This window comes from Phacochoerus africanus, chromosome 7 (genome assembly GCF_016906955.1).
Source record: "Phacochoerus africanus isolate WHEZ1 chromosome 7, ROS_Pafr_v1, whole genome shotgun sequence".
Lineage (NCBI taxonomy): Eukaryota > Metazoa > Chordata > Mammalia > Artiodactyla > Suidae > Phacochoerus > Phacochoerus africanus.
Genome location: NC_062550.1, coordinates 26,228,596 through 26,241,802, shown reverse-complemented (window position 1 = coordinate 26,241,802; position 13,207 = coordinate 26,228,596). Strand labels below are relative to the sequence as shown.

Genomic DNA, 13,207 nt, shown 5'->3' with positions numbered 1-13,207 from the left:
CCTAACCAGCTATGCCACTGTGTTCTTAGCCCACCATGATTGGCTTGACTAAAAACTAATATAGTGACCCTAGCATATATTTTGCCCGTTTTTCCTACAGTACCTTTGGAATAGATATTCTAATAAAGATAGGTATTTTCTTTAATATTATCCCCTTAAGGAAAATACCTTTCTTTATTAGAATAACTCTGAGCCTAAAGTCTTTGAAGCTACAGGGATTGGGATAGGGTTTTTTTGGGGGGGTGTTTTGTTTTGTTTTGCTGGGTCAGATAGTGATGAAATGAGGGAACCCACGAAACTATGATTTTTGCTCAGTAGCTCTGCACTATACATACCAAAATCTTTATAATTGTTGTCATTTGGTATCCTTAGGTCATCAGTTGTTGGGAGGTAGGGAATGTGAAAGGCAAATTCCTGGTTCTTGGTTGCTTATTAATTAAGAGTTCAACAAGACTTAGGGTTTTCCTCAGGCTGATAACCTCATCTATCTTGAGGGGTACAGCTCTTGATAAGTACAGACAGTGATTATGGCATCAGGATAACCCTGGTATTTCCAGAGCAAAATAAAGAGATGAATCCCTTTTCTCAATAGACTTGTGCCTTGCCTACGGCAATAGGTTTATTAATATAGAAGCAAGCCTATGCTCTTTGCCCGAGTCTTGAGGGCATATTTGCTTGATCATGCTGAGAGGGTCAGCCTTTAGAGACCCTGGAACCATTTGTTCCCAGATATCAACACAAAACTTCCACAAAACAAGTTGGGTTGATTCCAGACTATCAGACTAAGTTTTCCAGAATGCCCCTTTAGTCCACTACATTTTTCTTTCCAAACCTGGAAAAGTAGCCATAAGCAGCTCCTCTGCTGGTTTAAACATGTGTTTTGTGGAAGATGTGTTGTAGGATTTATCCATGACGTTGGCTACTCCTGCCTTCTAGCAACAGTAACTTCTAAGAGTCCTTTTATTTTAAGAACTCCCAGAAGGAACTGGTACCCCTCTGCTCCCCACTATTTCCTGCATGTGTGGGATCCTTGCAGGGCCAGGGGGGGAAAGAATTCACAGCCAATCTCAGCATCATGTGTGTGGTTTCCCATCCACCTCTGGTCTGATGTATTGAATTAGTTGCCAGTGCACTGTCTTCCAGATTTGCCTCTGTGCTCTTTGTTACTGTACTGGATCTGTTCTGTTTGCTCCCATGAAGTCTTGGTTGGCCAGCTAACTAACAAGAAGTCGGTGTCCATCCTCCCCCAACCCTCACCCCTTATTTGTTACTGAAAGAATAGAAATCAACTTTCTCTAGCCCTTCTCCTGAAATGGTAGGTGAGGGATGCTCTGACCACTGTGGTCTCCACAGGGGAAACCGTGAGGGGCTGAGCCGTACCTCTAGCAGCCGCCAGAGCAGCACAGACAGCGAACTCAAATCCCTGGAGCCACGGCCTTGGAGCAGCACAGACTCTGACGGCTCTGTCCGGAGCATGCGGCCCCCCGTCACCAAGGCCAGCAGCTTCAGTGGAATCTCTATCCTCACCCGGGGTGACAGCATTGGGAGCAGTAAAGGTGGCAGTGCTGGAAGGATCTCCAGGCCAGGTACCATAGCTCCTCTCCTTCCGTCATTTCTTATCTTCTGCAAAACATCACTGGTATTTACTTCTTTTCTTCTTTTTCGGCCATACCCATGGCATCTGGAAGTTCCCAGGCCAGGGATCAAATCCGAGCTGCAGCTATGGCCTGCACTACAGCTGCAGCAACACTGGATTCTTAACCCACTGCTCTGGGCCGGGGATCCAACCGGAGCTGCCACAGAGAGAAGCTGGCTCATTAATCCACTACGCCACAGCCGGAATTCCACTGATGTTTACTTTTAACGAAACACTTGGCCATTGGGAAACCTAACAGCCAGATGAGGGGAAATTTGATTTCTTGGATCTGTTGTCCTTTTGAGTCCTTTTTTCTGATAGTCTTTCAAACCTTCTTTCCTAATTGAAAAACACCGATTGGAATTAGGTTATTTTATCTGATTTCTGACCAAGATAGGACATCCCTATCAGCCCAGGTTCTGGTTATATACTAAAATGAGGGTGATAGCTACTTTCATTCTTTGGCCCTTGAGATTATAGAGTGTTTATAGAGCAGACAGAATCCTTGGAGTTTGTAATTTTGTAATTAATTGGTAGCAGCCAGTAAGGTAGAACTTGAAGAAGTACTACTGTGGCTGCTTCTGTGGAGCCCAGTCACTGAGGAGTATGTGTTCCACCTGCCAGCCTGGTAACCATTCTTCAGCTCTCCTGAGCTGCTTTATAACCTTCATCTGTCCCTGCACTCTTAGCACAGGGTTATTTACCTCTTTTTGCTCATGGAGCCTCTATTTCACCATCCTCCTGCCTCTGAAGAATTATTTCATTTTCATCGCAGAAGTTCTGCAGGTCTTCCCTTCAAAAGACATCAGTAGTGGTGAAAATTTTGCCTCTGTTGGGTCTCTGTTGCCCTTTTCCGTTGACCTTTTTTTGGCCGCACCTGTCACTTGTGGAAGGAAATTCTGAAGCAGATCAAACTTGTACCACAGCAGTGACCTGAGCCACAGTAGTGACCTCACTGGATCTGCAACCCACTGAGCCGTAGGGGAACTCCCTGTTACCTCCTTTCTAATCCCACTGCCTCTGCCTTTATCCAGGCCTTTATCCATGCTGGTTTCCCTGCTCTATCCTCATCCCTTTTTGGAGCCAGTTCACTAATCTAAAACGTAGATCTAATCACATTGGTCCTGTCTTAAAAATATTCATGTTTCTGCATTCCCTGCATAATAAAACTCAAGTTTCTTAATATAACATAAGGTTCTGACTCCAGATTGCCAACTCAGTCTCATTTCTTGATGACCATCCTTCTCTGGCCCTCTGACCATTTCTTGAATATGGCATTAACTTTGTCCCCTCTTGGTCTGATAGGCCTTCTATTCATCCTTAAAACCCATTTCTCTCGCCACTTCTTTAAATCCTTCCCTCTAACCCTCCCAAGAGTTATACTTCCTCATCTTTGCTTTCACACAGTTTTCTTGTATCACTAATGGATCCCTTATCCTTATCAGATTGTAATCATTGTGTGGATGTCCATCTCCTGTTGGAAGAGCCTGTGCCACTTAAGGGCAAGGACTGTGTTCCCTTTACCTTTATGTCCTCAGTTTATTGTACGATGCCTGCGCATAGTAAATATTCAGTAATAGCATTTTATGTAAATGTGTGCATCACTTGGAGAGCCTGGAAATGGGGGAAATAATTAGATGAAGGTTGTGTGTATGTGTGTCCAAGGGCATGTACTTGGAATTTGCCTTCTCAGCAACTTTCATGAGATGCTACAAGTTGAGAAGAAATCAAAGAGAAGATAGGTCTTTAAAGGGACTAGGAATCTATAGCTTCCCAGGAAGCAAACGTTCATGTTTTCAGCTGTCTAATCATGATGGGCAGATTCTAGGTACCCCAGGGAAGATGCTTCAGCAGCCTCACATTTTGTTCATTTCCAAAACCAAACAGTGACAGTCAAGGTGGTTACTTTCCCTGAGGAGCAGAAACCTGCTAAGATGAGGACTCCTACCAGTAGGGTAACTGAAGTGCATCTGTGCTTGTGCTTGGATCTCCCCAAGACAATGTGGGAATGGAGAGAAGGGGAATGATAAGGAAAACAGTAAGGAAAGAGTAAAGCCTGGCAACTGTGCCCTCCAGGGGTGGTATGTTCATGACTTGTGCTTACAACTCTTGCTGGGTCTCCCCTTTGCCTTAGGTATGGCGCTAGGTGCCCCAGAAGTGTGCAACCAGGTCACCTCATCCCAGTCTGTCCGGGGCCTTCTCCCTTGTACTGCCCAGCAACAGCAGCAGCAGCAGCAACTTCCTGCTCTCCCACCCACGCCTCAGCAACAGCCACCCTTGAATAATCACATGATCTCACAGGTGAGTCACCACTCAGTGCCAGAGCCCCCTCTGCTCTGATTCAAACAAGCTCTGGAAGTACAGTCATGTCTCTTGTGCAGTGGGTGGCAGGAAAGATCTGTTTTTGGAGACGTGCCACTCCCTCCCCCATTTCTTGTTAGTTGTGGGGAGGAAAGACTAAGGGCAAAGGGTTGGCCAAAGTGCTTTTAGTAAAGTTAGCCTGGGAGTTTTTCTGCTTTATATTTCTTTCTTTTCCTCTTGAAAAATGTCAGCAGGATCTTTAACCCTAATCCACGTTTCTCCCCCCATCCTGTGTAATTAGCAAGGTGATTTTCCTCCCTGTATCCATACATGGAGCTCAAAAAGATTACGGTTCCCACCATAGTGTAGCTGAATGTGTTCATACAGCTGTTGATCCCTAAACAAATATTTATGTGTTGGGATTTGGAAGAACGGAAAGGAAACCACACTCATCAAGATCCCTGCCATACACCGTCACTGCTGTGACTTGGGGCACTGCTGTAGTACAGATGTAAGCCCTGGAACATCTGCATGCTATGGGCATGGCCAAAAAAAGCACAAAACCCTCCAGTGTCTTTCTTTCCTGTGCCATAAAAGAGTTCTGTCTTTTTTTTGGGGGGGGGGGGCGCATGCCCATAGCATGCACAAGTTCTAGGCCAGGGATTGAACCCATACTACAGCAACCTGAGCCACTGCAGTGACAGTGCCAGATCTTTAACCCACTGAGCCACACAGGAACTCCAAAAGAGCTCTTTCTCCTTCTGTTCTGGACTGTTGGATGTTGATACTAACTAGGGTTTGAAAACTAACTAGAAGTTTTGCTTCAGTGGAGAGACCATGCAAGTCATCAGCCTAACAGTCAGATCCTGTTCTAAACTGGAACCTCAGTGTTCTAGGTTTAAAGTCTCCTTAATACTCTGAGGCAAGTTGTGCTGAGATCTTTACTTACTCTTTTTTTTTTTTTTTTGATAAATTGGTTTTCATTTTTTATTGAAGTATAGTTGATTTACAGTGTTGTGTTAGTTTATCTTTACTTACTCTTTTCTTCCATGAATAGAGCCCTCATGAATAGAATAAAGCCTGCACTTTATCCTGGAATATTCTCTGATAGTCAGGAAGCCAATATGTCTATATTAGAATTCAAGTTCTCGTTTCACCTCCCAGATTCCCTCATTTCCCTGCTCAGTTAGTCCAGCTTAACCTCAGATATATCTCTTCCATAGGTACAAGAAGTAAGTCCTAAGCACTCATACCCTAGGAACTGGAAACTAGAGTGGAAACACCCCGGAACGGCCCAGTACGACCCCATTCATATATTGTGAAATGAAGCTAAAATAGAACATTGAGGATCTAGGAACCTCTGCTTTGTGGCTTAATGTAACCCACGTGCATGTCATTCCAAGTCCTTCATCTCAGTCCCTAGATCAGTTTCTCTATAGTCCTGACTTTCTTATTTTACCACCATATACCTACCACCTCATCAAGTCTCATTCACATCAGCTTACCTCCCTCCATACTGAAACACGGCATGTGTGTTTGTGCTTTTCCCTGTCTGTGTCTTAATTCAGACCTGTAATTGGATAAACCTCAACTTCTCCCTCTTGCTGACCCCTACTGTTTCTGTGTGTGTCTCACTTTTTTAGGGTCCCACTATTTTTTTGAGTTTTCTAAAATGTATGTATGTTAATACAATTCTGTTCCCTTTTCTGCCTCTTAATTTTCCATCTGCCTCCTCCTTCCATCCATATCTAGAAACAGACAGCAAAAGTGGGAAGGGAATAAAGAGATAAGTAAAGAGAAAAACCATTTGGGACTGAAAAAATTTTAGATAGAATGTTCAGGTGACCGGCCTTAAATCTCAAACTTTTACTCCGAATCTGTCCCACCATCTGAATCATGAGAGTCAGTTGTTGATATTCACTGGTCTCCTACAGGGAGTACATTGTTAGGCGAGGCCCTATAGATTGGGAACAAGGGAACATTATTTGGTACAGAGATATCAAAAATTTATTCGTACAGTTAATTGCAATCACAAACTCCAAACTAAAATATCTTCATGCTGGTTAAGTTTTGCTGTGTCTGAAGCACTTATGGTAGCTGCTAATATACCTACTGCTTCTTTCTTTCTTCTTTTCTTTTTCCTTGTCTCTCAACTCAAGTTGCTGAACCTCAGAGTACTTACTGTTTAGTTTCTCAAATGGTCAGGGATGAAGGAAGTAAACACGCCCCCCCCCCACACACACACCACTGTGCTTACTTTAAAGGTTTTCCTTTTGAAGAAAAACTTAGAAAAGGTAGTTACCTTTACCTCTGTAGCAAAAAGCATTTGCCCCAGGCCTCAGGACAGTGCTGGCTAAACTATGCTTTTTCCCTTCTTGGCAAACCCCTGCTGTCAAAGCAGGCTTCCATATCATGTATCAGCAGAACATGTGAAACCAAGGGGTGAGGCTGAGTGTTAAAGAGCCAGTGGCCACCTTTTGCCCAGAGTCCTCTGAGCCTCTCTGTAGAGTCCAGTCAGGATCCAGGAGTCAGTGATCCAGCCCAGAAGTCACCAGTAGGTGGCAGTCACATCCCTCAGGCCAGTCTTTAGCTTCTCCCATGTTTTTTTGGAAGTTCCCTAGCTCTGGAGTTTGAGGTTAGTAGATGCAAACTATTACATTTAGAATGGAAAAACAACAAGGTCCTACTGTATAGCACAGGGAACTATATCCAATTTCCTGGAATAGACCATGATGGAAAATAATATAAAAAAAGAATGTATATATGTGTAAAAAATAAAGCACTTCAAAACAGCAAAAAAAAAAAAAAAAAGCACTGAAATGCCTTCCTTTACCACTACCCTTCCTCAGCCAGGAGAGACCTAATAGAGGAGCATCATTTCTTTCCTCTTCACTTTTTACTCAAAACTTAAAAATGTGAAGAAAACAGGCAGAGCTGTTTTACCACTTCTCTGTCCTTAAGGCCTCCCCTTGTCCCCCTGAGAATGTGAGGCCTGAGTATGACAGGCCCTCCCGCAAGAGAAAGAAGAGGATTAGGATAATAGAAAATGGGTTTAAAAGCTACCAGCACAGGTAGCTCATTCTGAATAGCTTGCCAGCAGTTATATTTGGAATGCTGCTGGCTTACAGAAAGTAGGTGTGCCAGGAGAGCTGAGAGCTTATTTTCAAGGCTGTAGTAGCATCTCTCCCAGGTCACACAGTGGATTCTCAGTAACTTTTTCCTGACCAAGATGATTTACATTTTACCTAGTGTAGATATCAGGAGTATTCTCCATTGTGGGTATCCTCTAATTCCTGGACTCTGCCTCTTGGAACTGTTCTCTGTGAAAGTGCCTCCCAGGAGATATATGGCAGGGGATGATATAGATACCTTGGTCCCCTACAACTCTTAATACTCTAAACTTGGAAGGAAGAAGGAGAGTTTTACAAACAAAAAGACGTTTATGTAATTCCACCTGACTTCCTTCTTCCTCCCCTCCTCGCTGCTGCTAGAGTGGAGTGGAAGGAACATACATCAGGCAGAGCTAGGTTCCCATCCCTGCTCTGCCGCATTAGCTGTGTGATTTAATCTCTCTGAGCCCTACTGTCTTAACTGCAAATATAAGTTATCATATCTCCCAATAGGATTATTGTGAGGTTGTAATGAGATAATGCATGTAAATGAGACAATGTATATTGGCATCATTTCCCCTTCTCTTCCTGGCCTCTCTCCTTTCTCCTACCCCTCCTACCGTCAGGGGCTATGACTGGAGAACTGATAAGGTGCTTGAAATGGCTGGAGGGGAAGAAAGGAGAGAAAAAAATAACTCCCCATTAGCTGGTGTAGAACACCTCACATTCCTAATAAACAAGTCCTCCTGCTTGAGGCCAGTGAAGGGACCCAAGGAACAAAAGCTAAAACGAGGCTATTTATATTTTATTCCTAAATCCCTCCCTGTTTGCTTATGGGGGCATTTTTCATACTGCCCTCACAGCCTGGAGGCACACAGAACAATCACGGAGCAGGAGGAAGTAGAGGAACCAGGCGTGAACTGGCTGTTTTTTCCTTCTCTGCCCTCGGGAGAGAGAGATGATCCTTGCAAATGAGCACTTCCTCCAAGAGAGCTGTGGTGTGAAATCAGGACCGTGCCTGGGAGAGCTGAACCAGACCTTGCATGACCCTTTCTACAGAAGCAGGAATCCCCTCTCAAGTGGGCATTCAAGGAGGGTTATGCTCCCTAGGAATCGTGTGCTTAGGGAAACTGCTTGGGGAAAAAACTGCATTTGGAATCAGGCAGCAGACTCTGGCTCTTAAAGTCCTAAGATTGCTTACAACAGCTGCAGAGTTCCTAGTGGCCAGTGGGGCAGAGTGTGCAGTGGGTCTGTCCTGATAGGAGAGATTGCCTTTTTGTTAGGGATGTGAAAGCAACAAGCTGTCCCAAGCTTGGTCTCCAGCCTGCTCAGCAGCCGTACTCTTCACATGAAGTTTCTTTTATGATTAACCTTGTTGTTCCTTCCCTTTCCCTCCCCATCTCTGCCCCTACCACCCTTGCCTCTCCCTTTGCCTCCCTTTTCTCTTCCCTTCCCACATGTCTCTCGCTGGTCCACAGCCAGTCCCAGCTCTGCAGCCCGCTCCGCAGCCTGTTCAGTTCTCTCCAGGCTCCTGTCCCCAAGTCCTTCTGCCAGTCTCTCCGCCCCAGCAGTACAACATGGTATAAACTCCATTCCCCTTTTTTGTCTTGTCCACGTGTGGCCTGTATCTGTGGGTGTGTCTGGACAGTCTGTGACAACCTTGAAAAGCAGTTGTGCTTTTTGAAAGGACCATTGTTAGAAGATATTTCTTCTTGAGGGGCCAGCCCAGGCTGAGCTATACTTCATTCTAGTGACCTCATCATAGCACTTTAGGCATCAAAAGATGCCTAAATGTTAGACAGAAAAGAACACCGAGTTCTCCTAAGTTTCAAGAGGGGAAACAAAATCGGATGTTGTCCAAACCTGGGCTCCTCATCCTCTCCACCATGTGCATTCTTCATCTCGTCTGCTCCCCAAACAGGTCTGAGGAGCCCAGTTTATTCTGTATAGAATAATTTCCTTTAAAACCAAAAACACAGCTGCAGATTTCTCTGGTACCACTGGTAAAAACCTAAAATGTTCCCCTATTTTACCATGTCTTTTTACATAAAAAATATCCTCCTCTTTTGGATAGCACATGCCATTTAAATTGTTTGTACCCTGACTACAAATCCTTTGAAGATCTAATTTGTCTCTAAGTTGATACCTTCTATCATGGTTATAGGAGACCTGATTTTTTTTAAGTTTTATGTTAATCACACCTGTCTGCTTTTTCACTAGAATCCCTTCTTTCTGTCATCTCTTATCTCCATTCTGAAAAGTCCTAGAATATGAACCTCATAATAATGTGCAGTCCAGTCCTCTTGGCATCTATTCCTACCCTCTAAGGTAGCAAAAGAGCTAAGATCAAATCCCTTAAAATTGAATGAAACCACAAGGAAGCATTGTCTTTTGTTTCTACTAGTTTCTTTTGCAAAAGAACTTCTGCTCTGTATTATATGTATATGTGTATGTTAATTACTGTCCAGGGAGCAGAAGGATGAGGAAGCTAACAAACTAACCTATCACTATACAAGTGAGAGATAGAACACCATCACTCTTGCTGCTTAGAGAAGAGGGCTGGGAGAGAAGGCAATTACAGACTAGCCAGTCAGTCTCGCCCTCCAGCTTGGCCACTCACCCTGGCCTCCTTTCAGAGGTGAGAATTGGAAGTGGTTTCTGAAGGGCAGGAGAACTCTAAGCAAGTGTCAGAGAACAGAGGTGGAAATGACTTCAAGAGGAAGAAAGGAGAATAGCAGCAGGAGTTGAGAGCCCACCAGTCTTTCCACTGCACAGGCAGAGCTGGGGAGCCACATGAACCCACCCATAATCCATGCAAGGTGTTATCTGGGTCCTTTATTATAAAAACAAGATTTATGGCAACGTAGGGGCCCTCTGTATGGTTTGGAGGCATGAGGAAGACAGGAAATAGAGTGACTTGTAGTCTTTTTTCCTCCCACTAATTTGTCCTGTTTTTTTTATGTATAGAAGTTGTATCATTGCTCCCACCTCCCCAGGACTATTTCTAATAAAGATCGTAATCAGAGTGGTCCTATGTGGTAGGGAAACTGGCTCTGGAATTGGGCTTCAAACAGCTGTTCAATTCATAGCAGGTTTTTTTTGGCCATACCCCTTGCATGTGGAAGTTCCCAGTCCAGGATCAAACCTCTGCCACAGCTGTAACCAGAGCCACAGCAGTGACAGTGCCAGATCCTTAACCCACTGAGCCATCAGGGAATTCCCAACTCATAGCAATTTTTAAAAATTTTTAAAAAAAAATTTTTTTCTTCTTTTTAGGGCCACACCTACAACATATGGAAGTTCCTAGGCTAGGCGTTGATTTGGACCTGCAGCTGCTGGCCTGTGCCACAGTCACAGCCACACCAGATCCAAGCCATGCCTGCAACCTGCACTTTAGCTTGCAGCAATGCTGGATCCTTTAACCCACTGAGAGAGGCCAGGATCGAATGCATATCCTCATGATACTACTCAGGTTCTTAACCCACAGAGCCACAATGGGAACTCCGTTAACGCATAGCAATTTAAAACATCATATGACAGGAGTTCCCTGGTGACCTAGCAGGTGAAGGATCCAGTGCTGTCACTGCTGGTGAGGGGGGCTTCGATCCCTGGCCCAGGAACTTATGCATGCCACGGGCATGGCCAAATAAATAAATAAATGAGGAGTTCCTGTCGTGGCACAGTGGTTAACGAATCCGACTAGGAACCATGAGGTTGCGGGTTCGGTCCCTGCCCTTGCTCAGTGGGTTAACGATCCTGCGTTGCCGTGAGCTGTGGTGTAGGTTGCAGATGCGGCTCGGATCCCGCGTTGCTGTGGCTCTGGCGTAGGCCGGCAGCTACAGCTCCGATTCGACCCCTAGCCTGGGAACCTCCATATGCCTTGGGAGAGGCCCAAGAAATAGCAAAAAGACAAATAAATAAATAAATAAATGAAACACCATATGACTGATGCTTAGGGCTGAAACATGCCTCCCAGGGCACAGAGGCAGGAGTGTCCCCAGTGGGTATAAGTAAGGAAGGCTGTAGAGAGGAATACTATTTCTGTCTATCTGTCTGACTGTGTTGAGGTCAAAGACATAGGGCTTGATATGACCTCAGTCCTTGGGTCTCTCCTACTCTCAATAGGCAGACGACCTCAACAACCCCTTTGGACAAATGAGCCTTAGCCGCCAAGGTTCTACTGAAGCAGCTGACCCATCTTCAGCTCTGTTCCAGACCCCACTTATCTCTCAGCACCCGCAGCAGACTAGCTTCATCATGGCTTCTACAGGACAGCCTCTCCCTACTTCCAACTATTCCACTTCTAGCCATGCACCACCTACTCAGCAAGTCCTGCCACCCCAGGGCTACATGCAGCCCCCTCAACAGGTGAGTGGCTCGGGTTCCCAGTTTAAATCACTAATTGAGTTTGTCCAGTATTATAATCCTTTTTTTCTTGCTCCTCTGGTTTAGCCAAACTGGAGGGAATACCTGTCCCCCACCTGCATTTCCCCACCTTGCACTTGAGAATAGTCTTTCTAGTCAGAAGGTTATCTTTCTATGTAATATAAGCCCTTCCTGTTCTGTTTTAAACTTGTATACTAATGCTGCAGTTTCAGGCCCAGAATATCTCCATTTACAGATTTCTGATAATTGACCCTGATGTTTTTAATAGTTCAGGGATGCTGGGGCTGAATTTGAGGGACCTTCTCATATATCTGCTTCCTCCCACCGTAGATCCAGGTTTCTTACTATCCCCCTGGACAGTATCCTAACTCCAACCAGCAATATCGACCTCTTTCTCACCCGGTGGCCTACAGCCCCCAACGTGGTCAGCAGCTGCCTCAGCCATCCCAGCAGCCTGGTAAGAGGAACTGCTAATATCAGAAGGCAGTTAATAAGGGAAGGGAAGAAACTGGGAAAGAATTACCTTCCCCATTTAAGGGGGGTGGGAGGGCAGGAATGATTAGGGTCCTAAAGAAGAACACATGATCTCCAGAAAAAGAAAGGTAAAATAGACAGAAAGAAAATTCCTGAGAGTGTGACATCCCAAACATTGTTGAGACTATCCTAATGTCTTCTCTGCCTTGCCCATCCCTAGGTTTACAGCCCATGATGCCTAACCAGCAGCAGGCGGCTTACCAAGGCATGATTGGGGTCCAGCAGCCACAGAACCAGGGCCTACTCAGCAGCCAGAGGAGCAGCATGGGGGGCCAGATGCAAGGCCTGGTGGTTCAGTACACTCCGCTGCCTTCTTACCAGGTGGGTGCATTCTGCATTGAGAAAGATCACCCAGTCCTTGAGAGGAGGAAAAGGAGGACAGTTTCCCACATCACCCAGTCTGACAACTCCAACACTAAAAACATTGTTTATTTTACCCCTAGAATTTTTAGGTTTTCTTCCTCTGAAAGAAAGCCCAGAGAGTCTGAGAAGGGTCTTTATTTAAATTGTTCAGTCTTGATACAGCTATGATGAATATATATATGCCCAGAAAAGTAGGGCCCAAAGGACATGAGGCTCCTTCCTATATGTCAGATGCCCGAGGGTGAGGTTTGGTGAAAAGGAGAATGGAGGTAGCTCTGTAAGCATTTCCTTTAGATAGGTGAGGAGAATAGGAGTTTCTAAAGGTAGGGAAGGAGATTAGAGTGTCCTGCACTAGTGATGACTAGGCTCTTCTCTGGATGAACTCGTTGGGAGTACGAGTGGCCATTTTCTTCTCGTCTCCACCTAGGTTCCAGTGGGTAATGACTCGCAAAATGTGGTCCAGCCGCCTTTCCAGCAACCCATGCTGGTCCCTGCGAGCCAGTCTGTGCAGGGGGGCCTCCCAGCAGGGGGCGTGCCAGTGTACTACAGCATGATCCCGCCAGCTCAGCAGAACGGTACGAGGTGAGAACTCCCAGAGTTGGGGTGCATCTCTCACAGACCTTTAGCAACTGCACACCATGATTTGGTTTCCACTGGCCCAAGAAAAGAAAGGCAGGGGTAAAGATCCCAGTGGTACCCTAAAATAGGTAGAACATGAAGGACTTCATTCCTTTCCCCTGGTTGATTTGATATTTGCATAATAATTCTGCAGAAAAAAAATTCCTGCTTCAGAGACAGAGACTTTATCATTTCCCCCATTTTTTTGTTTTTCTAACTAGTGGGATTCGCTAGTGAGAGACTGCTTATCACTAAAAAA

General features: G+C 45.1%; 1 protein-coding gene across 17 annotated transcripts in view; it reads left to right on the top strand.

Moving 5' to 3' along the window:
• Positions 1-13,207, top strand: part of R3HDM2 (R3H domain containing 2) — a 156,065-nt gene that overhangs the window by 130,550 nt on the left and 12,308 nt on the right. For 10 of the 17 annotated variants that reach the window (XM_047787004.1, XM_047786999.1, XM_047787007.1 and 7 more), the window contains 7 exons: positions 1,354-1,586; positions 3,771-3,937; positions 8,526-8,627; positions 11,173-11,415; positions 11,764-11,890; positions 12,128-12,288; positions 12,758-12,912. In XM_047787004.1, coding sequence (XP_047642960.1) covers positions 1,354-1,586; positions 3,771-3,937; positions 8,526-8,627; positions 11,173-11,415; positions 11,764-11,890; positions 12,128-12,288; positions 12,758-12,912 — 1,188 coding nt within the window. The remainder of the gene's footprint in view (positions 1-1,353; positions 1,587-3,770; positions 3,938-8,525; positions 8,628-11,172; positions 11,416-11,763; positions 11,891-12,127; positions 12,289-12,757; positions 12,913-13,207) is intronic. The other 7 variants (XM_047787011.1, XM_047787005.1, XM_047787012.1 and 4 more) reach the window with 1 other exon arrangement.